General features: G+C 45.0%; 2 protein-coding genes and 1 long non-coding RNA gene across 6 annotated transcripts in view; 1 reads left to right on the top strand and 2 right to left on the bottom strand.

The window, feature by feature from the left end:
• HYAL2 (hyaluronidase 2) overlaps positions 1-27,125 on the bottom strand; it is a 138,323-nt gene that overhangs the window by 91,887 nt on the left and 19,311 nt on the right. The window lies entirely within an intron of this gene.
• Positions 66-11,791, top strand: LOC134489343 (uncharacterized). The gene is made up of 2 exons (XR_010067111.1): positions 66-194; positions 8,916-11,791. It is a non-coding gene; the product is annotated as an uncharacterized LOC134489343 (long non-coding RNA).
• On the bottom strand, positions 2,326-9,370 carry HYAL1 (hyaluronidase 1). The gene is made up of 3 exons (XM_063291965.1): positions 8,456-9,370; positions 6,603-6,692; positions 2,326-3,300 (listed from the first exon to the last, which is right to left on the bottom strand). Exons 1-3 carry the CDS (start codon positions 9,368-9,370, stop codon positions 2,986-2,988), a joined length of 1,320 nt encoding a protein of 439 aa, XP_063148035.1. The 3' UTR covers positions 2,326-2,985.

Below are 27,125 nucleotides of genomic sequence, written 5' to 3'. Positions count from 1 at the left end.
TCCTTCTCTGGAGATTGCAAAAATTAGTGAAAGACGATGATGGCAATATTCTCTTCGATTGGTAAACACGTTTCTGCTATGCCTCTACTTCCAAAGTTCCGTTGCATCAAATGAAACAAACGGAGCCGTTAATCCATGTTGAAAAAAGGTGAAGCTGTGGGCAGAAAAATGGACTAGCAGAGCAAGCGTAAGATGTGCGTTACTGTGTGCAAAATCGAGTACGTGGGGCTGGAAGGCGACAGATATGTGCAGCAAACGTGGAGACGACTGCGTGTTCTGCGCGGGAAGTGTTGGGGAGGGGAAATTTAGGGAGAAAAAAGGAACTGAAGAAAACACACCGTGGGTCCACTGCCTAGGCTCAAAAATAGCAAACAACCCTCCCAAAAAGCTACCTATATAAATGGCTTTGTGAGAGACAAGGCGAGCATCTTTTTTTTGCTTAGAAACAGGTTAAATTCAGGTTAGCACAGCTGGACTATATTATACTAACTAAAATTTAAAAAGTTAAGACGCTATTTTGCTATTAATATGAAAAAGAATCCTATTTTTTTCTTACAATATAGTAAAATATTCAAGGTGCCCTCCTCTGCACATTTACCAGGAATTAAAGCTTCAGGAAACACACCTATTTACTTCTCCTTAGGCAACCCGGTGTCCTCCGGATGTTTTGAGCTATAATCCCCAGTTCTTTACCAATAGCTTTGCTGCTTGGAGCTATTACCAGGGCAGATTAAAAAACGATTGGGAAGGCGTGCTTTAAGGCAGTGTTTCTCAACCGTGGCAACTTTAAGATGTGAGGACTGCAACTCCCAGAATTCAACTCTCCAGCATGCTGGCTGGGGAATTCTGGGAGTTGAAGTCCACCCGTTTTGAAGTTGCCACAGTTGAGAAACAAAGTTTGTAAGGAATTCCCTCTTTAAGCAGCAGCACCTTTTTTCAGGGCTGCTTTAATGAATAGCATCAAGTTAATGAATGAAAACTAACTGCGACTCAGTCACTGGTTTCTGTGAACTGGATCCATAGTTCATTGGAGCTCAAGAGGATTTTAGATACTTGGCACTTTCTGTATTTATCCAATGCTTGACAGTACCAAGAACACATAAATCACACCATGAGAAATTGAGAAGTCACAAGCCCATGAGGTGTCCACAGGGTTGGTCAGAAAAGTCAAGATGGCAGCCACAGTGAGATAGCTTTGCCCAGTTTTTATGCACATGTGCACACAATGCACATTATCAGTAGGCAGAGCTTCAGACACAATTGGGGCCATCTTGACTTTTTTGACAATACCCTGCAGATGTTCTTGCTCAAATCCTAGTCTCATGGCCAGCACTTTCTGTTATACTCGTCTCTCCTGCAACTCTGTCCTGAGGAGTCCCATGACGAGAGCTCCTACAGCAATTGACCTCCGACGGGAGGAGATGGGCGGGGATAAATTAGATAGATAAATAAATAAATAGTCACGTGCCTGTGCCAGAAAACACTGCAGGCCCAACCAGCTGGGGAGGACTCACTTGTGCATCTCTCACACTCCAAACAAGGCTGATGAGGGCATCCAGCCCAGGTGCCAGCCTGCTTCTATGCTGCTCAGAGAATTGGCAAACATCCTTTCTGCTTGTTCTCCCCACTGAGGTGGAAGAAAACAATGGAATTTTCCAGGGTTAATTTTTCTTGGAAGAATGACACCCCTCTCCCCCATAAAAGGAATTCTCTCTCCCAGCTAAGCTAGGATATTTGGCAACTGTGCATTTATATACAGATTTGGGGATATGACACTTACTGGTATCATACGGCACACTGGATATCATGTAGTTCATTATGTAAAATGTGTGTTACTCAGCTCCTGCTTCGTAATAGTGTTTTGTTAGCTTTTGGTTTGGCATAATGCATAACACTTCAATAATTTATTGTTCTTTAATTATTAATTTAATAATTTAACATAATAGCCATTCTGTGGTTTATTCAATAACTGCCCAGAGTCCCTCTAGTGAGAGGAGATGGGGGGTGACAAATTTGATTGATTGATAGATAAATAAATAAATAAAATGACTTCCTTTGCTGCATCAGCTCAGTCCTACAGTAACATGCCAGATATTGCCATGGCTCTCTCTTCCCAAAGTCAGTGTCCAAGCTGTAGCTAAACAATGTAATGCCCTAAAAACTGAGATAGGGTATCTGCTTTAACTGGCCGTTGCCTCAGTAGACAAACGTATGCAGTTCAATTACAGAAATCTGTAACAAAGTAGGCCTTTTGCTTGAATCACAAAGTCTACACATAAAAATAGCCATTCATCAACCTAGAAAAGCACCAGAGCAACAATAACATGCAGGAGCATTTCCATTTATTTTAAAGGCAATTGATGGGTTACAGTGCTGTCATACATGAGAATAGACTACAGGTCTCATGAGGACATGAAGTGTATCTTCTATCCTAAGTATGCATCCCTATGCATGCATCAGCACATGTCAACACAAAGATGTAACTGACCTGATGTTAGTTCTCCAGATGGAAATGAAAGCAAATGCAATACATACATAAGAAAAGCATGCTTACTGTATATATTCATATCATGATCAAAAGAAAAAGCATGCCAACTTTTTTTATGCTGTAAGGCTGAACTGTATTATGTACACAAGCAAAGAGAATGCAGATAACCACTAAGACCACTTCTAGAAGGATTTCTGCTTGCACCCTACAGAAAGGGGAAAATCAGACTGGTTCGCCAATGCCTTTTAGTATCATTGCAAAAAGATGAAGCCCAACTTTCATCCACCTGTGCCCTTCATATAGGATGGGACTGCAGCTCCCAGAATTCTGAACCAGCATGGCTGAAAGTAATGTAGCCTACAATTTGTCAAACCATCAATCTAATGTACAATATATATGAATATATATATTAATTTTATACAGACTAATTCTGCAGGTTCAGCTTTTCTTGTTGACATGTATTATATACCATGAAACTCTGGACTGAATAACTCATTCTAGATTGACTTCTTCTTACATTGCGATCCTTTCCAGCCATCGTAACAGTGACATGTGAATTCTTGGGCCATCTTGACTTGATCTTCCGTTGACATCTGGCCAGTCAGAATAAAACCTGTGTCCACATTATGCTTCTTAATAATGAAGCTGGCAGAACTGAGATGCAAGAAGGCTTTGGGGTGGTTTTCTTGCCGCACACAGCGGCCATTCTTTGAGCAGAGTACTTCACTACACAGCTTAGTGCTAACGGTCACATTCATAATGTATGGGCCAAGGACTGTGTCCACATACTCCTTCACTTGAAGGCAGGCTTCCTGTAAGGTACGAAAAAGCAGGCCCAGAAAAAAAAAATGAGTTTGGAAGAGTTGTCTGCAACGATCATATAACTTCAGTACCCATTTCCCACAAGAGATCCAACCATATAAGACTGTCTTCCCTAACTTGATGCCCTCCAGCACTGTTGGTTCAAATCCCAATGATCATAGTCACCAAGGAGACATATTAACACATTTAATTACAGTAGTGATTACCAACCTGGTTGACATGGTGATGTAAAAGGACAAACATTTTGTAGGGTTTGATTGTTTATTTACAGAAATTATATGGCTACCTAGCTCATATAATGATTCTAGGTGGCTGACAACAATCCATAAAAACATGGCTAAAAACAAAATACCCTTCCTCCCAGGTGCCAGACCAACATCCTTCCAGCTCAATCTCCATCTTAACCCAATGCTTAGGGCAAGTGCCAGGTCTTTACAGCCTTCTGGAAGGCTAAAAAGGTAGGGACCCCTTGGATCTCAGGTGGGAGGCTCTTCCAAAGGGATGGGGTGGCCACTGAGAAAGTGCACTTCCGAGGTCCGATCAGGTGGCAACATTTAAGGGAGGGGACCTGGAGTGCGCCCACCCTGTCTAACCTAGTAGGACAGGAAGATGCTCTCGGAGAGAGACAGTCCCACAAGTAACCTGGCCCTGTGCCACAGAAGACTTTAAAGATGATAACCAGCACCTTGGATTGCACCCAGAAAGCAACTGGAAGCCAGTGCAGCTCATGCAGCAGTGGTGTTACTCGGGTGAACTGCGGGGCACCCAAAACTGTGTGTGCCGCTGCATTCCAAACCAGTCACAGTTTCTGGATGGTCTTCAAGGGCAGCCCCATGTAGAGCACATTGCATAATCCAAATGGAGGTGACTAAGGCATGGGTAACTGTGAGCAAGGCCTCCTGGTACAGGAATGGGTGCAATTGGTGCACAAGATGGATTTGTGCAAAGGCTCTCCTGGCCACAACTGCCACCTTGCTCTTCCAGCAGGAGCCACGAGTCCAAGAAGACTCCCAGATTGCACATCAGATCTGTTTGGGGGAGTGTCATCCCATCCAAAGTCAGAGATATCAACTCTCCTGATCCTGGGGGGCCAAAACCCCACAACCACTCTGTCTTGCTAGGGTTGAGTTGCAGCCCGTTTCTCCCTATCCAGGCCCTTACAGCCTCCAGGCCCTGAGCCAGCACCTGAACAGCATCACTTGCCCAGCATGGGGTAGAGATGTCTAATTGGGTATCATTGGCATACTAATGATACCAAACCCCATGCTGGCAGATGACCTCTCTCAGTGGCATTCTTCCCAGGTATTTTTCCCTACCTATACATTTTTAAATAAATATAGCTTGGAAAGGAGATTATGGATACCTTCTCACAACTAATCCATGGTTTGTACCATAAAATCACAAAACCAAAATTTTCCTGGTCATCCAGATATCCCAGCCATTGTTGCACCAGGTTACTTAAGTACCACTGCCTGAACTAGCCATTAGTCCAGGTTTGGATGACACATGGAGTCATACTTGAACCATGAAATCCTAATTACTATTTTGGCCATGGGCCTGGTTCAAACAACAGGTTAAGCCTAGCCAGAATATGACCTAATGTGTTGTGGGGACAGGTGCACAAGTTTCTAAAGCTGTCTCCTCCAATTCCACAGAAGTAATCTAGAGCTTCCCATCATTTGGGAAAGCAAAAGCAGAAAGAGTGAAATGCTGAACGACTGATTCAATCTCTCATAACCTTTACTTATTTTTTAGAGTGGCTTATAAAATTATTCCAGTTTCACAAATTATCACAACAAACCTATGAGGCAGACTCTGAAAGAACCTGATGGGGCAATTATCCAATATGCTTCAGAACATATTGTAACAAAATTATGAATAAATATGAGTGCTATCACCTGCAACGTGTCTTTGTCACAACTGTCACCAGCATAAATAATATTCAAATGCTGTTGTTAATCATCTTAACTTAATTGGTTAACATGAGTAGCACACATGGTTATTACGGGGTTAAATTATGCTTGATTCTCATTAGAACCACAGAGTCAAAAAGGGCCACACAGGCCATCACGTCCAACCACCTGTACAGTCCACGACTCAAATTAAAGCATCCCCACTAGATGGATTCCAGCATTTGATTGATGCTGAGATTGGATAGGCAGAATTATACTTGATAAGATGTCCCTTTATATATCTTAGTACTATACTATATAGAGCTTTATGGGTGATAACCAGTATTTTGAATTGAGCCCACAGGCCTACTGGTAGCCAATACAGCAGCCTCAAGATGGTCATAATTATGCAATGAAAAAAAATCCTTGACTAACAGTCCCATTGCCCCATTTTGCCCCCGTTGCAGCTTCTGAGTCATCTTTAAAGGCAGCCCCATGTAAAGCACCCTGCAGTAATTTGAGGTGATCAAGGTATGAGTTATTGTCATTACCAAGGCTTCCTGGTCCAGGTAGGGTTGCAAAGTGGTGCATCAGCTGAAGTTGGGCAAAAGACTCCCTGGCCACTGTTCCGCTTGCTGCTCAAGTAAGAGCCGTAAATCCAAAAGGATCCCAAGTTGCGGACCAGCTCTTTCAGGGAGAGGACCACCTCATCAGAAGCAACTACTGGGGCAAGTATTACCAGATATCCCTGATGTTTACAGGCATAGAATAACTCCATCTTGCTAGAGTTTAGTCTGAGCTTCTTTCTGCCCATCCAGACCTTAACAGCCTCCAGACAGCAGTTCAAATATTATATAGCATCTCCAGCATAGCCTGGGGTGACAATGCACAGCTGGCTGTCATTGTAATTTTGATGACATCTCACCCAAACCAACAGATGACCTCTCCCAGTAGCTTCATATATATATGTCGAATAACATGGGGGGAAAATGGATCCCTGAAGCAATTCTCCCTGGAGCAGCCAAGGGCCTGATCATTCTCCTGCTCCCCCAACAATTATCTTCTGCTCAAGTAAGAATGGAACCACAGCAAATGGGTGCCTCCTGCTCCCAACCCTTGCAGGCAAACCAGAAGGATATCTTGATCATATCAAATGCTGCTGAGAAGTCCAGCAGGACCAGAGGTGCATACTCCTTCATCAAAGTCCTGACAAAGGTCATTTATTAGAGCAACCATGGCTCTTTTTATCCCACAGCTGAATATATTATAAATCCATAATGTAAGGATTGAAAAAACTGTTGTGAAGACCTTTGCCCAAATCATGTATCTTACCAGGGTTTGAACCTTTGAAATCCCCATATAACCCTCTGTCCCAGCTCTCACTTCCTTGCCACACTCACCCAAGAATGACTGAAATTTGTACTACCCCACAAGATAACTCCAGCAGCACCTTGAGAAGCACTCTCACCAATGGTATGGACCAGGTCCTCCTGCAAAACAAGAATATTAGGACAGTTCCAAATCACATCATGTTTGCTGGCTGAATTTTAGCATCCCTTTTTTGGTCACAACAGGAACTTTAAGTGCTACTTCTAAACAGCAACTGTTTGAGAACTTTGCGTAGTAATATTATGTGTCAGGATTATATATAAGGAGTTGATTAAAGAATTTGGTTTCAGTTCTCCCTGATTGCCTTGTTAACAGGGAGAGGCTATTATCCAGTGGACAGAAGTGGTCAACCAGTGACTGCATGCTACATTAAGTCCCCTTTTTTGCAACCATGGGGCATGTTAATATCATTCCAAACAGCAGCAGCATTATCTGCTTTTCTACTCCACAATAAGAAGCAAAATAGGTGCATTAAAAAGTTGAACACACCTATTTTATATCTTGAACAATCCAACAAAATCTGACTCTGATCCTTCTAGTATTATCACATCACTGCTAGACTCCCTTCAGTCCTCAGTTGATAAAAAAAAAAAGTGGCTTCCTTTGGCAAAAAGATTGCCCAACCTTGCATTGAGGTCTAAACGAAAAGAAAAAGAGATCTTATTTTTCATGGTTCTTTTGAATTACTTTTATCTGGATGGTATCCTTTTTTCTACTGATTTTCTCTGACTCTCTTACATCATCTAAGATATCTTCCAACATGATTTCTTGGCCCTCTTTCCTAAGTAAGGCCTGGTTTTGTGTAATCTTCAAGAGTTCTTTCTCCCAAGCTGCTGCAGCCAAATGCTGACATTTCTTCCTCTTCAGCTTTTTTAGAAACTGCCCATTGTCTTTTCCTACTTTGTCTAGTATGCACCTTCCTGCTCATCTCAATCTCTCATTGTCTTGCCTTTTCCAGCCAATTCAGAAAATCTCTCTGGTCTCCTCTTCCTAGGAAGCTATTTTTTTTTATCACATCCTCTATTCATATCTGCTCTTTTGTTTTTGCATGTCCCTGTATATTTCTCCCTATTAATGGAAGAATCTATTTATGTGTGATTGCAAGACCTCAGTTAAATAACTTGCTTCTATAAGGTCTCTTCTAGACTTCTGCAATTTCATATCTCCTGAACCATCTGCTGCTACTTAATTCGTCTAAATCACTTCTTGAATGATCTTGTTTTTCCCTTCATCTTTATTTTGCTCATTAGTGACAAACAGCAATTCACTGGATAGGGACTGTGTTGGCTCTACACTGAAAGGACAACTTCTGTGTTATTTATGGAAAATTAAGAATGATGGCACCTAGGTTTTAAGACTACTTCCCCCACCCCAAGGGACTGGGAGAAAGATAAAATCTTCCGTAAAAATATTGGCACCCTAAAACAAAAACAAAACAGCAAAAAAAAGCCCCACTGATTTTCAATACATGTCACATCTGATCTACATTAATTTTTAATCCTGTCTCATCCAAACATGAAACACTGTTAATGGTAAACAAAAAGAAAATTTAAGATAAAACTGAACATGCCAAAAAGAAAGATGTTGATTTTTCAGATTAAGCCATGTTAGAACTATTTACGAGGGGTGGGGTGGGAGAGAAAGAGAGAGAGAGAAAATGCTTGCTTTGTCTAATTTTCAGTAAAAATTACAGCAACAGAAGTTTAATGGTGATGGCATATTGAGTCCAAGAACTTTAAGGATACTGATAAGATAAGGATATTCTATTAAAGTCCATGATTCTTATTTCCATGCAGTGTTTTCAGTTAATTCCAACTGGACAAGACTTATCAAATCCTGCACTGGGACACTGAGAATTGTTTACCTGCGTGATGAAGTTTTGAGTAAACTCATATACAATGGTAGCATAAGGTAAGACAGGGATGTCATTCTGTGTCCAGTTCAAAACCCTGAATGCCTCCTGGATTCGATGATGGACAAATTCAAGAGTTCTGTGAGTCTGTCTGAGCTCTTGTGGGAGGTAAACGCTGGGATAGAGAGCCCGGCTTTGGTTCCAGAGCCACTGCAACTCGTTGTTCCTCTGTTTCTCAATTTCTGGACATTCCCCGGTATAATTGACAGAGTAATAGTCATTGTTATAGCAGTCAGGGAAGCCATAAAAGCCCCAGAAACCCTTAGGTCTCAGGGTTTCACTATGGGCCAATGTCTGCTCTATGAATGCCTGAGCAGATTGCTGAAACTCTAACTGGGCTTCTTTGATCACCTTGTCAGCAGGCCAATCAGGGTACTGCTCCTTAACTAACTCTATGGATTTATCCTGATAGATTTTCATGGAGCCCCAGTTCCGAATCCATAAGGGACGCCAGTGTTCCCAGTCCACAACTGCCAGACCTCTGTAGCCAGCATCCAAAATGGTGTTCTTAATGTCTTGTTCAATCTTCTGGAGATTATCTTTTAGGCTAGCATTTTGAGGGAGACCACCATGGATGGCAACTCCATCCTTAGTGTAATACGGATAATATCCAAATCTGTTACTGTAGAAAAGAGTAATGTCTTTCCCCATAAATGAGTCGTGCTGGTTGACAATTAGATCAAAAATCCTCAAGTCAAGGGATATTCCATATTTATCTTGGCATATCTGAGTTGGTGCATTCCAAACTGAGATGAATGGATGGCCCAGTATTGCTTGGGCTCCTTCGGTCATGTCATGATTCCAAGCCATTAGAAAAGCATTTAGTAAGTAGACCCACAAAGTCAAGCATTCCATACTCATCTCCATTCTGCAACCTATTTTCCAGCAAAACGCTCAGGTCGTCTTGTCCCTGTCAATGCCAGAGGCTTCTAGTAGAATTGAGCAAAGGAAGTACTGTAGTTCTTTCCAGCAAATGGAGAAAATAATTTCAACAGAAAGGGGAGAAGACTAGCTCGCAGAGGGCGCAACAGCAGAGGAAACCATGAATTCCTACTTGTCCTTTTATTTTCTATCTACATTTCAAGGTTCTTCCAGAGCAAAATCAAATGGTAAGAAACAGAAGTCCTTCTGTGACTTGAAATGTTGCTGGGAGTCAGTGTTATCCTTTCATCTTTGCTTTTCCAATAACCTTGGCTGACAGTTCAGGTACTGCTTACTATTCCTAGAATAATAAGTGTTTACTTATTAACAACCCCCTTGCTTTTATGCTGTCTCCCCAACAATACTTAATTAATGACTTTCTGGAGGCAGTCACTTCTTCTCATCTTATGAAAGTTCACCAGTAGGCAAAGGTCATAGTAGAGTGGTGTCATTTCAAAGGAATGGTTGGGTAAATCAGCTGAATATACATTAAAATCTGTCTCCTGTAGAGAAAATAGGATAGAGCTCAAATGAAAGTATAGAAACAGAGGAAGAATTAGATAATCTCAATGACTGTTTTGCTACAGCACGACATATAACTGGCTGAGAACTATCAGAATTATGGAACAAAATAATTAGAGGGCACCAAATTGGAGAACATGCAGCACATTTCAAGTGTTCCAAGAATACATATGGAACACCTTGGCAAATCTTACAATATCTCCTCAAAGATATTTCTGTTTCCATACTGGGAGAGGAGACTTGGTTCAAATTACCTCCTAAATTTGTGACTGAATTCAGATTTGAATAAATTACTTCCTCATTCATCATTCAATCTCTTAAAGCCATTTTGCTAGATCAGCAGAACCAACCCCAAAAATATAAGCTGGGATGGTTCATCAAGCTGAACCCAGTTACAAGAATTGCATAAAATGGATCCCAGCTGCTGCCTTTTAATTACACAAAATTTCCACATCTCTCTGCAAACTTATACCACTAAAGTTTTGCCAAGCCAAAATCCTTACACGACCCTTGGCTAAGTCTGATGTTCCTAAGTGATCAGCTTTTTCCATCAGAATGACAATTTCTCAGTTCCCTGTTGTTCCTTAGGCTTAGTAATCATAGTTTAGTTACAGGAGTTACCTTGAAAGTATTATACATCTGATTGTGCCAGAGTGTGTAAAGTACAAGAGGGAAGAGATTTGCCCTAAGAAATGCATGCTAGCATAAAGGTAACAATGCTGTGAACAAACACAGGACACTAAGCAGCGGCTGGCATTGGGGGAGTACTGAGGTTAATTAGTACTAGGAAAACATAGAAACTTCAGGCAAATAGTAAATCTGGCTCAATTTACAAGTGGCCAAAGGCTACACAACCACCTTGCTTTCTTACCTTACCCCCCCTAAAACAACACTGCTTCTGTCTGAATTTATGAGGCAGCCCTGAAAGAACAGCATTTCACATTAGGATTCAACAGAACAAATCAGAGCAAAGCTTTTCTGAAAGACCCTCAGCCATTTGTTTCAACAGAACAGGTGATGGAAAGAGTCAAGATTATTGTTGCAGACTGGGCAGTAATGAAAACCCAAATATTGTGATTCTTCTTTAAACTGTGGTACAAATACGGGAAAATGTACTGTATAGCATTTTCCATCAAAAGTGGGCATTTCCCATTTTTATTTTTCTGTTCGGAAAGTATACCGCCAAGGGAGAATCTGACACAAGAAAACTAGGGTCAGTTGAGAAATAAAAAGTAATTCGGAACAAATAATACTAATAACAAATAAGTAACAGAAAAGAAGTTGCTTAAGTATTCTCGGTGTCTGATTTTTTAGGTGTCTGATCTTTTAGCAGTCACTAAACCCAATCACATCCATAAAATAATTACAAGAACATGACTCATGTAATCATTTTGTTTTTCACATTTCAGTTTCATTTACTTTAGAGGAGCAAAGTCTGTTATCCTACAGATGTTGTAAGACTACAATTTCCGTAATTCCAACTGGGCTGATCGGAATTGGAGTCCAACAGCTTCTATGGGGCAACAGGCTTTCTTCCCAATTGAATCCACTTTTTAACATTTTTCTTCCTTGTTGGTGCTTGCAAGCTGTTCACATGTTTAAATAATATTTAAACTCATCTGCCCATATTAGCAATCTTGCAGGATTTCCCAGCTTGCAGGAAATCATTGGATTATTTTCCTGAGAGTCGCATAGTGAAGAACTGGACTTGCATCTTACTAGGATGGAAGAAGTGCTCATCAGGATATCCACTGAGGCAAGAGCAAGAAGTTCTAGAAGTGCTGGTTTTAATTTTCAGTATTACTAAACAGTAGTAAAATACTTTGGAGCTCAGCAGCAAAACCACCTAAAGCCTTATTCATCTTTAATCAGAGCAGGAGTTTTCATTAACCCCTTTGACCCCTATCTCTGCAGACAGATGTAACCACTGTGGTTCATACACTACCACCCACATTCTGAACTGAAAGACCCTAAATTATGTGCCACGCCTCATTTTCATATATATATTTAAAATGTATACGGCATGGCTGATGTACCTGAGGCTGTACAAAACACAACAAGAAGTCCCTGCATCAAAGGGGCTACAAAAGGAAAGGAAAGGAAAGGAAATGGTTTCGATTTGGCAAATCATCATAGCATCTAAAGATGTGGGAGCCGGGAAGTTCAGCTCCGACAAGCGGTGGCTATCTTCCTACGTTCTCAGGTCCAACCCCTGCAGCCGCGGGTACGGGGGACGCAGCCCAAAGATTGCTACTTCAGTTTAAAGGTGGAATGGGGGTTTGCGGGCGGGCGATAAATTATCCCCTCTCGAACTGTCTTGCAGAATTCCGAAATTCTTGGCCCCATCTGGAATAACCAGCCAATTGTTCTGGCTTTCCCTGCCGTAGGGGCGGGGGGCTCCCGGGCGGAGGAGGGAGGGAGGGAAGCAGAACCTAGTCCCCAGCCACCAAATGCCTCAAGCGACTCACCCGCGCTCCCAGCCGAGGAATAACGCACAACCGCTCCCGCTTCCCAAACGTGGAGGGGATAAGCGGGGACGTCACTTCCAGCACGAGTGGACGAGGCACGTGGACGCTCGCCAGTCTGGCATCTCAAAGAGGAGGGGCAGGAAGGGCGCCTTTTTTGAGGGCGAGTGCTGGAAAAGTTTTCGGGCTAACCTAATCAGCTATACCGTGGTTTCTCGGGGAGGAGGCAGGAGCAAGAGGACGAACAGGCCCGCAGTGACAGGAATGTCTTTCGAGGCGCTTCAAATCCCACGCCTGCATGGGGCTTTTGGGCAGGGAACGGCGAGAGAGAGGCGGCGTGGGTCCGCTGCTGGCGGTCAGTCCTTCCTGGCTCGCTCGGCGTCCTGATTCACTTTCCCCCAGTGCCGAATCGATCTCAGCCCCAAAGGGAAGGGTTCGAATTCTGAACCACGTAAACTTTAAGAAAGTTATATTGCAGCGAAAATCCGACAGCGGGGGAAGAAAAGCGGTCTCCCTTACGGGGGACCTGCACGGCCCGCTTCTGCGGAGCGTAGGCTCCGCAAGGGAAAGCGAGCTCGCCTTTTACGGGGCCTTGATCGGTAGAGGGCAGCACAAAGCTCGCCCCCTCCGCTCCCCCGATCATGAGAAAAACAGCTGGCCAAGAACTTCGATGGGAAGGCGGACTATGGCGGAGAAAATATCTCGCTTTCCTTGGGAGTCTGGTTTCTATTATGCACCGATCCCCCTCGCTTTGGCTGAAAGGAGGGGGCAGGAGAGATTCTGCGCAAGGAAACAATTAAGTTCCCCGGCTTCTGGAGGCAGACGGGAGAGGGGGGCTCAACTTCAGACGGGGAGGCTTAGCTTAACTCTTCCTTCTCCGGAACGGAAGGACATTAGCTCATGCGGACTGGGGGATGCGCCCGGTTGCCCCGCCCCGTATCTAATAGGTCTGTCTCTTTTTAAATTTTATTTACTATAATTTATTAACAAGTTTTACAGAAAGGGGTAGAAAAACTATACACAGCAGAAAAGGGGAAAGCCATCATTATATGTCACATTCAAACAAATGTCAAACAGATATCTAAATCTACCTTAGGGGAAAAATAATTGTCTAACACTGTTTCCCAACCTTGGCCACTTGGAGATGTGTGGACTTCAACTCCCAGAATTCCCCAGTCAGCATGCTGCCTACGGAGTTCTGGGAGTTGAAGTCCACATATCTCCAAGTGGCCAAGGTTGAGAAACACCGGTGTAACATTACAAAATATCATAAAATTTATGCCACAGAAATATTTGAGTCATTTTTTGATTAATAGATAAAATTGCCTTTTCAAAAACAGATACACATCTCTTGAATCCAGTCCTTAATAAAAGGAATATTACAACTTTTGCGATTTATTAAAATAATAAAAGGTTGCAACGGCCTTTTGTGAACAGCTGCCCTCGGTTCTTGGTGGCAGCATTGTCAGAAGCAGGGTGGGATGAAAATTCAAAGGCATAAAAGTTTCAAAGGCTGATATTTTACTTTTCAAAAACAAAGCAATGGACAGAATACTTCCGGCAGCGATTGTGCTGCCCTTGAAGTTACAAGCTGGTTGGCACAATATGCTGATCCCTATGATGTGCTTTCACTGGGACACGGTGGCGCTGCGGGTTAAACCGCTGAGCTGCTGAGCTTGCCGATTGGAAGGTCGGCGGTTTGAATCCGCGTGACGAGGTGAGCTCCCATTGCTAGTCCCAGCTCCTGCCAACCTAGCAGTTCAAAAACATTCAAATGTGAGTAGATTAATAGGTACTGCTTTGGCGGGCAGGTAACAGCGTTCCGTGTAGTCATGCCGGCCACATGACCACGGAAGTGTCTACGGACAAATGCTGGCTCTTCGGCTTTGAAACGGAGATGAGCACCGCCCCCTAGAGTCGGACACGACTGGACTTAATGTCAAGGGAAACCTTTACCTTTACCTTATGAAGTGCTTTATTTGGGTTTGACTCAGCATGAAATGCTAAACATGGCCTTGTTTGTTGAGGTTTATTCAACAATCGTTTAAAAACAAATTTGCAGAATGTGTCTCTAGCCGCCATGTTACCCTCAAGTCCCACCTAGAGTTGGCTGCATGTTTTGTTTGGCATGGTGGTGGTCCTGTGTTGCTTTTAAGAGCACATTATAAGCAAAGTTCAAGAGATACAGCTCCTGGCACACCACCTGGTGAATCTGCAGTGGAGAAGAGACAGGCTGGCTCTTCCATTTCTTGTGCAGCTGGAGGTTGCTAGGCTAGAAATGAAATGAATGAATCCAAGAGAAATGGTTTTTAATATCATGTCAGCCTTATTTCCAGCAACAGGTTTAAATTTCAAAATGCCAAGGGAATTCAGGACCTGAATCTCCAGCCTAGAGATGGGCCTTTCCGAACACATGGTTTAAGCACAGCCCCATCTTCTTTCCTTTTAATAAACAAGCTTTCACAAGTAACTCTGCTCCTGCTGGGGTAATCATCACCTATCTGGCTACCCCTCAGGTTATAAAAGTCATCCTAGCTAGAAATGTGAGAGCTGTAACTCAACATATCCAGAGGGCACAGGCTGGGAAAGGCTGTTTGAGTCTTGCTAATCAGAAACAAGCTGAGAAGCAGGCAAAGGGGAACAGCAGATTCAAGCCAGCTAGCTAGCATTCACTTGGATCAATTATACTATGCACAGCTGCCCTCAATTACCACAATTACTGCCATTACAAATGGGATTCTTTTCTGTCCAGCTCTCCAAAAGCAGACCAGATTAAAGTCACCATACACCACCCTAGCTGAACTGTTAAGTAGGCAAGGACAAGCTGCCCACTTCAATATCATGACTCTGGTTCTAAAGCATAGCACAGCAGCTCCCTCCAAAGTAGATGCCTATGAGTCTTTACCCCTTAATTCTCCTGAACGGCTTCTTCGCTGCCTCTGTGAACTGCCAAATAAGAAGTAAGCAGTTGACAAAAGTCTTTCCCAGCTGGAATTTGCCTGCAAAAAGAATCCTGCTGCCATCTCCAGACTCAACTGCCCTATCATTCTTCTTAAACAACCAGGAAAAATATGTTGGTCTATTTTCTGCACTTTGATTGCAAGAGGGTTTGCGAAAACTTTATTAGACTATTTTCCTTGGGAAGACAGATGACTGGATATTAAATAGAAAGTCTTTATCGCAGAACGCCTAAAACTATAGGACAGTGTTTTTCAAACTTGGCAACTTAAAGATGTGTGGACTTCAACTCCCATGCTGGCTGTGGAATTTCATCTTCCCATGCTGGCTGAGGAATCCTGAAGTCCACACATCTTAAAGTTGCCAAGTTTGAAAAACACTGCTATAGAATATCAGGCTGAAGGTCTCAGCTCTCCCCCAGGAACCTTCTGGGTCTTCTCACCCTGACCCTGCTTCGTGCTTTGGGGTAGTGGCTTAACTTTCTGGGGGTGCTTCGCCTGGCAGCCACCCCTGACTTCTGTGTGGGTTGTTACACTCTGTGCTACCTTTCTGATGATTAAAGGATAAAAATACAAAAAGAGAAATATTTTCAATAGCATATCATCCTGGCCATTCAGCACAGAGACAAGTGGCTAGATTATTCAGCTCTTCCCTGTTTGGCAGATAGAGGAATCTCACCAGAGATAAACAAAATCAAACTTTATTTAAACAGATACAATATAAATGTCATTAACTTTAAAAGTTAAACTCATATTGGAAAATATAAACAACACAACTGTTCAGTTCTTGATGATGCAGTTGGCAACTTAAAAGGAGATTAAAAAGGAAAATGCAAAATTCCTGGAAGGAATTGAGCTGGTCTGCTTACAAATGTCATATTTTCCTATCTATTGGAAGATTTTGCAATTTAATATTAATAGACCATAAAAAGATTATAAATAAAGTTAGTATCATCATGCCCAGCCTGAAGAATGTGTAAAATCTGAATCACACGCAATTCACTATATTTTACAGAGAAATAAAAGACAATTTAGACAGCACCACATAAAAAAAGGAAAAATCTAGTACTAATTCCTGGCTTGACTGGTAAATTATTTCTAGCAAAATAGCAATTTTTCAAAGCAAAGGTTCTTCTGGTTCATTTACCTGGACTTCCTCCAGATTTGATAACAATTCCACTTTAACCAGATACTGTTGAGGAGATGGTAAACCCCTACTATTGTCCAGCCTCAGTTCACAAGCTTCTCCCTTAAATCTGCCCTGCTTTTTAAAACAAGGGATGCTTTTCTGGGTTTCCAGCAGGGGGCAGGGCTCTGTATGTGATCCAGAGCCATGAGGGCAGGTGATTGGAGAATATGGATTGAGCGACCAAACCTATCTGGCACACAGCCTATATTCAGAATGCTGTTGTGATAGAAGGAAGAGAAAGAGGGTTGAGCTAGTACTGGAGAAACTCCCTGGGTGGCTTTGGGCCATTTGTTTCTCTCAACCCAACCTACTTTGCAGGGTTGTTGTGAGGAAAAATGGGAAGGGGGAAAACTATACAGTACATCAAGGAAAGCAACATATACATCCCATAAATTACCTTTTAAAATGGGTTTGCAGTTTCTTCAGGCTAAAGGCAACAAAGCAACACCTGGCCTGTTCCAAGAAATAGATAACAATAAGACAATGAATTGGGCAAGGCTAGGATAAGAAATATTTGAATAATTAAAGTAGCATTTTGGTTAAACAGATTAAATTAGATACTTCATCATGATTACTTCCAATGCAGCTTTCCCCTTCTGGCATATTAAAAATTGTAATTTGATGGCAGCTTTTGGAAGGTTGATTGTTTTGGGGTGGTGGGGAGGGCAAAAGAAATCCAAGGCAACAGGTTTTGCTCCTCTAATTTAGAGGGTCCTGTTATGGTTAAAGCACCACAAGATGGGCCCAACAATCTGCTCTCCTTCTGGGCATTTTATAATAACCTTTCTATACAAGGTAGCATATGGATGGGAGAGGAAGGCCTGAAGATGATCTCCCAGAAGAACAGCATCTCTGAAGCCACATTTCTCAAGGGCTGCTTTTCTGCGATTTCCCTCCAAATCCTCAGCATAAATGTAGGCAGGTGGGTGTTACCCATCCCAGGAACTTGGATGTGTTTGGGCAAATGCTTTAGCTGAATATTTTATGGTGTGCCCTTGTTTCTTTTTGCTTGCTTTTTAAGAGCTACATGATATTTCTTATTGCTCCTAAATGACCTCTCCCTTCCCAATCAACCAAAACAGGTTCCAAGCAGAGTTATGCTTTAGAAAACATAACCTTCCAAGTCCCTCCCCCTTGGGGACTGTATCAGAGCTGTACCCTTTTAGGCAGGGCAATATTTAAAGTCCCCTCAGATCTCAGGGTTCCTTTCAGACTGAAGAAGATAGAAAATGGCCCATTAGATTTCTTCATTTGTTTGGCTGGGTCTCCAGATCATCTAAATCAGTATTTTTCAAACTTGGCAACTTTAAGAGGTGTGTACTTCAACCCCCAGAATTCCCTAGCCAGCGTGCCACTTTTTCTAGATGGATTTGTAGGGTTGGGGCAGAAGGAAGGGTGCATCGCTTCCTGGCCCTGGAAAATTGAATTCACCTTGGGCATAAAAGTTGGGTTTACTTTCAGCTTGGTGGTGTCCAGCTGAATGACTCCTAGGAGTGAGTTAAGTAGGGGATATTTCAAAAGAGTCAGAGGGTCACACTGATTTCAGCCGGTCTCCTGAGATGACATGGCTTATAGTGGTGATGTAAAAGAAAGAACACTTCAGAAGAGAGTAGATTTGGATTTCTACCAGTCAGAGACACAAATGCTATTTGAGGCTCTAAACAAATTGATAGCATTGTTCTCATCTGTTGCAAAAGCCCCTGATGTTGAAATAAAAGACACTGTATCCATTAGGCCATGAATGCTGGCACTAATTTCTGTGGTTATTAGGATTAGCCACCCATGGCCCCTTTTTCTATGCTAACTCACAGCCCTGGGAGACTCAGACAATCAATGGTAGGCTGACAGATAATGTGACTACATTAACATGATAAAAGGAAATGGAGGAAGAGGAGGAATTTTAATCCCCCCTCCCAAAATCTATTAAGGTCCCAGTCTCCTTTGTGAGGTCCTCTGTAAGCATGATGCTTAAAAGCAGACAATGCCATTTCCCACCATTCTGAGGTGGGAAACTTGCAAAATGAAGTGTAAGTCCTGAAATAGGCTTATCACACACACACAAAGCAATAAAGACTCTTTCAAATCCATCCAACCACATGTCTGATGTTTCTCCACCCCCTTTGCAGCAATCAGCTCTTTTTAAAAAAATTGAGTGAGTCTCTTGGCTACAAAAAGCTTGCCCCCTCTAAACCTTCCCATGATTATGAAGCCTGTAGAGATGTAGATATGAGAGAGAGGCAAGCATATCCACTGTTTCTTTCTGATCATGCTCACTGTGTATTATTTTGTTTTCCATAGCTGGGACCAGGAGAATGAATAAGGCAGAGACATTATACATTTGACCTTGGACTCCCAGTTATCAGTCCTAACCTTATTATCCATTCTTACCCAATCTGTGTTCAGGGGAGCTGACAAACAGCCAGGTGCCTTGCTATAGGTTGCAGAATGCAGCAAATGCAACTGTGATATCTCCAGTACTTGTGGAATGAAAAGGTAGCAGTGTGAAGTGGCCAAGGGAGGACAGGGGCAAGGACAAAGCAAACCCCTTGGAAAAGGAACTCTGAAAGGGACCGAAACCAAGGTCTCCTACAGCTTGTGAACTGAGAAATCTCTGCCTCTATCTTCCAATTGCCTGCTTGCCCTTCAGACATGCTTTGTAGAGGGCAGAGGGAATGGCCTTGGAGGACAGGAGGAACCGCTGCTACCAAGGCAAAGGTCATGAATGAGGGGTTTGAGCCTGGACCAAGAAAACAACTTGAGAAAACATCTCAGACAAGCCCCTCACTAGCTCCCAGGAAGAAGCACATTCAGACTTGCAAGGTTCTGCTCCTACAGCTGTTACAATAAAGGTAGTCCTGACTGTATGAAATTGGTTTCTTCATCAGGTGTGTCTTGTTGGGCTGACATGCCCCAACTTGTTGCCCACTGTTAAACACCCCTCTCCTTAGGGCCATTTCACTTTTGTGGTGTACCTTTTGCAGCAGAAAGGCAAGACAGTGGCAGGCTGACACCTCTCAGCTACTGCACCGCTCATGCTCTATTCAATGGGCCTCTCTCTTTTTGTGACTCTTTAAGGACTCCATTGGGGAAGTGAACTTTATGGTTCCGGTTACCTAAGGGGATTCTCCTACTCCTTCACTGACAGAAAGCGCTAATTTCATGCCCTTCCTCCCTCAGCTTCCAACACTCTCCTTCCTTGCTGTGTTCTGCACCTTCTACACACATGGCATCTGTTCTTCAAGTAGCAAGGAAGTAGCCAGGGCTCCCACAAGCTGACCTGCCCCAATTTCCACCCTCAGGCCTGATTTCAGAGTAATGATCACTTGTGAGAGAAGCTCTTGCGCAACTCATCCTCCTCAGGGCTTAACCTGGCAAGTGCACCTTCTTGGGTCTCTCTTCCTCACCATTACCTCTTTGGGACTCTTTCCTGAAGCTACAGAAAAACTTGATCTCCCTAACATAACAGTCTTATAGCTCACCCAGACATCTTTGGTTGGGGAAAGCCCAAAAGTGCTTTACAAGAAATTACCCTCCCCACTTTGTTCTGTTCTGTCTTCATACAAGCTGGAGTACTTGGCTTGAATATCAGCAAGGAATGGCCAGAGTCGGGCTGCGAATAAGCTTTATGGCCCCTTTTGGATGGAGGGACTCAGAATTATTTATAGTACTCATGTCAGGAGAGACTTAGGCTGAGCTAGAAGAAATCTTCAGGATTTACTTCTCTGCCAGATCCAGCAGGCAGTAAAGCTAGTGAATTCCTGGCTGTCTTCTGAACTATATCTGGGCAACTTGCAGCCTTCTGCCATTCCATTGGCAGCCTGCAGAGCCCCATCTATTTTCCTCTGCAGCCCGGCTGAGCAACAGGCAACAACTATTTTCCCCTGTTCCCTGCAGCTGGAAAATTGGGATCTGGAGCAGAATTCCTGAACAAAGCCAAAGAGAAGGCCCTTGCTTGGCCTTGCGCTCCAGCGAAGAACAAGGAATCCATGTGCTCTGAGGGGTCCCTCTGAGCCACAAAAGTTTGCCTGTCCTTGTAAATAGTGGAATTCTCTCTCTCTCTCTCTCTCTATATATATATATATATATTTTTTTTTTTTCTCCACACACACACAAAAAAGGTTTTTTGAAAGCTGGATTGCCCAGAGGCAGCATTTAAGATTTTAAAAAAGTATCTTGCAGTGCTAGTGCAATAACTGTTTATCCATGAATGTTGCAAAAATTGTATGTCACGTCTTATTGGCAGGGGTTAATAAAACAGTATAGTGATGACATCAATTTAGTGCTTTCCGATAATAGATGATATTGTAGACGCTGCTGGATGGGACGTTCCTTTCTCCATTCTCTGTCAGATTAGAACCTGAGTAGGTGTGTAGCTTAAACATGTCGCTGCACCAAAGAGAACAAAATAATATGAAGATAATGTTTGAAAATGTACAGAACATAGATCCTCTTGACATTATTGTCATGATTAGGGCTTTACTCTTATCTGTCTTTGTGAACTGCTATATTTCACTTATTTTATAGCTTTCTTTCCAGCAGCTCAAGGTGCTAACAAGTTTACTGACCCAAAGTAACCTATCAAGCTTTATGGCTGAGCAAGAATTGAAACCTGGTTCCCTCAAAGCCCTAGCAAGACTGTGCTAACCATTACACCTTACCACCTTGTATTTTGGCTTAGGTCAATAGTCCTATCTGATTCTATGCTTTCTAATTGATGGCTACGCTCTGGGTCTTTCTCTCAAACTTTCTGAGCCACATTGGAGGCCCTTTTAACTGGAGGTAACAGGGATTAAAAAAAACCCTTTTTCTCTATGTTCTACTACCGAGCAATGATTTCTCAACATTCCCCATGCAAGATTGGTATGAGGTTGCAGTAAATCTGCCTCAGGCAATCTACTGTAATGTACTCCAGACACACTGAATTTCAATATCCTAAGTCCAAGCTGGAGGGACCAGTCTTGGAGAAAGCTGCAGTACATGGAACTGGTTCACACATGCTGAGCCAAAATGTGGTTTATTTGGTTGTGGCTTTGTGTGTTGTATGGATCCCACCAGTTGTGAGATTTGATTTTTTAAATATTTATTTATTTATTTATTATCCCACCTTTTATTATTTTTATAAATAACCCAAGGCGGTGAACATACCTATTACTCCTTCCTCCCCTTTTCCCCACAACAACCCTGTGAGGTGAGTTGGGCTGAGAGAGAGGGACTGGCCCAAGGTCACCCAGCCGGCTTTCATGCCTAAGGCGGGACTAGAACTCTCAGTCTCCTGGTTTCCAGCCCAGCACCTTAACCACTAGACCAAACTGGATATTCAGAAATCATGTTTTGTTAACATGATGTCTGAATGATCCCATCAACAGACAGCTCTACAGCTACAAAAGGCATAATTACAATTATGACACCAGTAATAATACTCTCAGAAACCAAATTCATATTTTAAGTATAAAACAATATATCACGGGTTTGCACAAGATACATTTATTTGGTGTTCTTTGAAACTGAGCATCCATGTTCTAGCTCTAGAATACTGATCTGCAAAATTTGTGAAGTAAGTTTTAGGCTATAATGAACATTCTCTACTCACTTTCTGTCCTTTTTCAAGAGGACTTCTATTTTTAAGATATTTAAAAGATAAAGAGTGACAGAGTCCAATCTTCCAATACACATCTGTGATTCTAACTCATGTTAGTGACTGAATACTAAATGAGAATTTACGCTTAATTTCAAGAATCCAAACTAAGAAATGCAGTAAAGGCTGGCAGCTTCTGATAAGGCGTTTAAGCTCGCACTACAAATCCAAGCATTGCATTTGGCTTGTAAGAATTTTTCTTAAAACATACTATTTTTGAAGTGATTTTCTTCTTGAACTTGGGATGGTCTTAACCAAGGCTGACCGTTGAACTACAGTGACAAGACAGATATGGAATCTGAGGATACCCAGCATATTCCAGATCCAATAGGAAAGAGTATCTGTAGCTCAGGGTTGAACTGTGGAGTCCTTGGTGCTCTCTGAGCTTGGTGGTTTGCTGGCAGATGCACTGAAGATGTTACCTAGTCAGGTAATGAAACATCTGCCAGCAAACCACCAAGCTCAGAGAGCACCAAGGACTCCACATATTACAGGTCCCAAGAGAACCATGCAATCTGTGTGACAAGGTGGCATAAAAGAATAAAATATGGAAAACATTTTCTGATTTAGGGTCTTGAATACATGCAAAATGTTGAAAAAGCCATGTGAGCCTGTGCACATTTCTCAGGGAAATCACCCGGCCTAATCTTGGGGGGAAAGCCTTGGGTGGCGCAGAGCGGTAGGCCACAGTATTGCAACCGAAAACTCTCCCCGTGGTCCGAGTTCTACTGCCCTACTGTAGCCTGCCTGCCATCTGATCAGCTGTGTTGCGGCGCATGTCCTGGGGAAATCATGAGCTCTAGCTGAGGCTCGCAGATTTTTTTTTTTTAAGAAGTGAGAGATAACTGCCCATTGAAACATACCTACGATCATTGTTGTCCTTGGGTGATATTGTAATGGACTTCGATTTGTTGGCTCTTTTGCAGCACCAGGGGGCGCTCTTCTACTAGATGGAGAGAAACAGCAGGCTATTCCCCTTTCCAAGGTCAACAATCTCCAACTGCAGTCGATTTTTTTAAAGGGAGGAGAGGGTATCAGAGATGTTTAAAGAGGTCAATAGACAGTGAATACCCTTATGGAGCATTAAGAAGAGTGGATCTGCATCCAGAACTGGAAAGCAGAGATGCATGGTTGGTAGCAAGTCACTACAGTAGCTGAATTTCATCCATTGGTTTAATTGAACACAGAGTCCTTGCGTGCAGCTACTTCTAGCCTTCTTTTTCTCCTTCCTAATCTAACAGCTTCTTTCCGATTGGTCCATTTATTCACATTTTATGTGGGCTTTTAACAAATGTTGGAATTGTGAGAAAAATAGTGAAATCATGGCATGTTTGAGCAGGCTCCAGCTGTCAATAGGACTTGCATCTCAAAGGGCAAAAGTAGAGAAGCAAAAAAAGGCATGTTTCCCCTCCACTGCTGTGGTTCCCTTGGTTCAGGATCAGCCAACACAGTCATCTCTGAACTTCACCAGCAAAGGAGTTCCAGAATGAACATTCCTCTTGCTCTTCTGGCTTAGTCTCCTTAGGTTCTTCCCACTGTTTTCTTAATTATCAAGCCACCTACTGTCATGAGTGCCGTTGAGCTAAAGTCATCAGCGCAATGGCACTCATGACAATGACAAGGAAATAGGTGAAGGGGTACAAGTTAAGTAGCCATCAACCTACAACGACTAACGGCCAACAAACAATAGCCAAATGAATCACGGAGCCACCCAAACCATCAGCGGCAATACAACGGGGATCGCCCAGCTGAAAGCAATCAGCAGAAGAATGGAAACCTGATGATGGGCGATCCCGGAAACCCTCACCCACCGGTAGGGCAACGCATGGGACAAAGGGGGGTGACGTGACCGTGAGCGAGGGGGCGCTGACCGGCGCGGGGTATTTAAACCCCGCACCGGCGCGCTCCTGTCACTCTCAGCTTTTTTCTACCAACGCTGTACCTGCCCTGCAATAAACCAGAACCTGATTCGCAAACCAGTGTCTGATTGTTATTCAGGGGGAGGCAGCGCATGACATAAAGCTGAGAGTCATAAACTCAGCCTCGCCGAGCCCCACCGGACGACAACGAGCCGCGGGAGGAGTAGACGGCGAGAAGACCAGCAAGATGAGGCCGGAACGGCGCGGGCAAGGAGGGCGAGCCGCGCGGCAAGAGACAGAGGAGGACCGACCAAGGCCAGAGGCACCGCGGACTCCCGGAGCCATGGACGCCCACCCAACCCGACCCGAGCCTCAGCTCCAACCCCAAGGGGAGATGGCGACGGAGGCAACCCGACCGCGGGAGGGAGCGGCACGACTTCCGAAACCAGCGGAGGACCCCGCGCCCCGCACCGCACCCCAGCAACGGGCGTGGAGCGACAGCCCCACGGCGCTCGACACGGAGGAGGACAACGGAGACACCCATCAGACGGCGGAGGAAGCGGACCCGCGGCAGAGGGACGATGAACCCCGCCGGCAACCCGCCCCCGAGGACGCGCCAACGGAACCGGCCCCAGCGGCGGCGCGGGCTGTGGACGAGGAGGCACGAGCTGAACTCGCGGCCATGCGGGCTCAGCTGACGGAACTCCGGACCATGCTCCAGGCGCTTATGCCCCCCGCGCCACCCAACGACGTCCCCGCACAAGCCCACACCCCGAGCGAAGCATCGAACCCACACGGGCCAGCGGAGGGCCAGCAGACGGCACAGGCGGCCGACACCACACCCCGAGAAGCGAGAGGCGGGGCCGCACAAAACGCCCGGGCCCCAAAGGACTTCCCCATCTTCTTCGATGGGACCCCCACAAAACTCTCGTTTTTTGTGACCAACGCTAGGGAGTTCATGGGGAGGCACGGACACTCCTATGACTCCGAGGCCGACAAGATCGCCGCCGTGGCGATCAAACTCCAAGACAGGGCGGCGGACTGGTACGTCCAACTGTACGAGTCCAGCTCCCCCGCCCTCGCCACCTTCCCTGCTTTCATCAAAGAGATGAAAGACTACTTCGAAGACCCCCTAGCCAAAGTGCGGGCGAAAAGCGCACTCCAAAGACTTAAACAGGGCACCCGCACGGTCCCCGACTACGCCCTGGAGTTCAAAGCCCTCGCGGGGAAGGTCAGCGACTGGTCCGAGACCACCCTGCTGGAAATCTTCAAAAGGGGGCTCAACCGCGACGTTCTCCAATGGGCCCTCTACCGCGACGACCCAGAAACGTTACACGGGTGGATCCACCTCGCGGGGAAAGCCGAACACGCGCACCGCACCTTCCTCATGACAACCACGGAAGACACAAACGATGCCGGGAAAAAGGTACCCGCACTACACGGGGGGATGGCCGGCCCCATATACCCTAAAAAGAAGTTCAACCGGGAGCCCTGCAGGAGGTGTGGCAAATTAGGGCACAAGACGGCGGATTGCTTCGCCAACCGACCGCCGACCAGCGCGCCCAAGCCCACCCCGAAAATTAGCCCCAAACCACCCAACCCGGGGCCGCCGCCTCACCGCCGAATGACCGTGGCCACAGCGACACCGAAAGAGGGCTGGGACGCTTACTGGGGGGAAGAGGACAGTACCGACCCCGACCAGCCGGCGGGAAATGCTCCCCGCCTGCTCTGAGACGCGTGGCGAGGCAGGCGGTGGGACAGCAACGCGGACCACCTCAACGAAACGACAAAAGCTCCGTAATATTGGCAGCAATTCAACTCTCTACCGGAAACGGAGCCACCACGGCCGCGGCACTAGTGGACTCGGGGTGCTCAAAAAACCTCATCCACCCCGACCTAGTCGCCAAACTCGACCTCCGCTGCTTCCCCCTCCCCACGCCGCTGGCATTCCACCAGCTGGACGGCTCTACAGCGGGAGGGAAACCAGCCACGCTACAAACCGAGCCGGTCACCCTGCAAATGGGCACTCACACTGAGCGCACATCGTTCGTAGTCACGCACATCGGACGGCCCATTGCAGTCCTGGGGATGCCATGGCTCGCAAAAAACAACCCGCGGATCAACTGGGCGACCCGCACCTTCACATTCGGCGACGGCGAGTATCGAGCACCAGTTCCAGCCGGCAAAAGCAACCCCACGGTAGGACGAGCGGAGGCGACCACACAAGACAACGCCGCTAACCCAGCAGACCTACCAGAACAATACGCCGACTTCTCCGAGGTCTTCGGAGAGGCAGAGGCTGACCAACTACCCCCCCACCGCAAGACGGATTGCCGGATCGACCTACTGCCCGACGTCCCCTTACCTCGACCAAAAATCTATTCGATGACCCCGAAGGAGATGGCAACCCTCCGGGAGTTCATCGATAAAAACCTAGACAGGGGATTCATAGAGCCAGCATGCTCACCGGTCGGAGCCCCCGTCTTATTCCGGGAGAAGAAAGACGGGACCCTACGGCTCTGTACCGACTACCGGGGCCTAAACGCGGCTTCCCTGTCCAACAAATATCCCTTACCCCTGGTGAAGGACATGCTCGCCCACCTGTCCACGGGCAAAGTCTTTTCCAAATTGGACCTTCGCGAGGCGTACTATCGCATCCGAATCAGGGAGGGGGACGAATGGAAGACGGCGTTTAACTGCCCCCTAGGCGCTTTCCAGTACAAGGTACTGCCCTTCGGACTCACGGGGGCCCCTGGGGTGTTCATGCAGCTCATCAATGAGGTACTGCATGAACATCTGTTTAAAGGGGTCCTGGTCTACATCGACGACGTCCTTATTTACACAAAAACACATGAGGAACACGTAACCTTAGTCAGGCAAGTCCTCGACAAGCTCAGAAGGGCGCAGCTCTATGCGAAGCCTACAAAGTGCGAGTTTCACAAAGAGCGCCTAGACTATTTGGGGTATCGAATCTCCGGGGACGGCATCGAAATGGACCCCGCAAAAGTCGAAGCGGTGCTAAACTGGGAGCGGCCCCGCAACAGACGGCAACTACAGAGCTTCCTGGGATTCGC

Source organism: Candoia aspera, chromosome 2 (genome assembly GCF_035149785.1).
Source record: "Candoia aspera isolate rCanAsp1 chromosome 2, rCanAsp1.hap2, whole genome shotgun sequence".
Taxonomy (NCBI): domain Eukaryota; kingdom Metazoa; phylum Chordata; class Lepidosauria; order Squamata; family Boidae; genus Candoia; species Candoia aspera.
The sequence above is the reverse complement of the archived record's forward strand: the minus strand, read 5'-3'. Positions and strand labels throughout refer to the sequence as shown.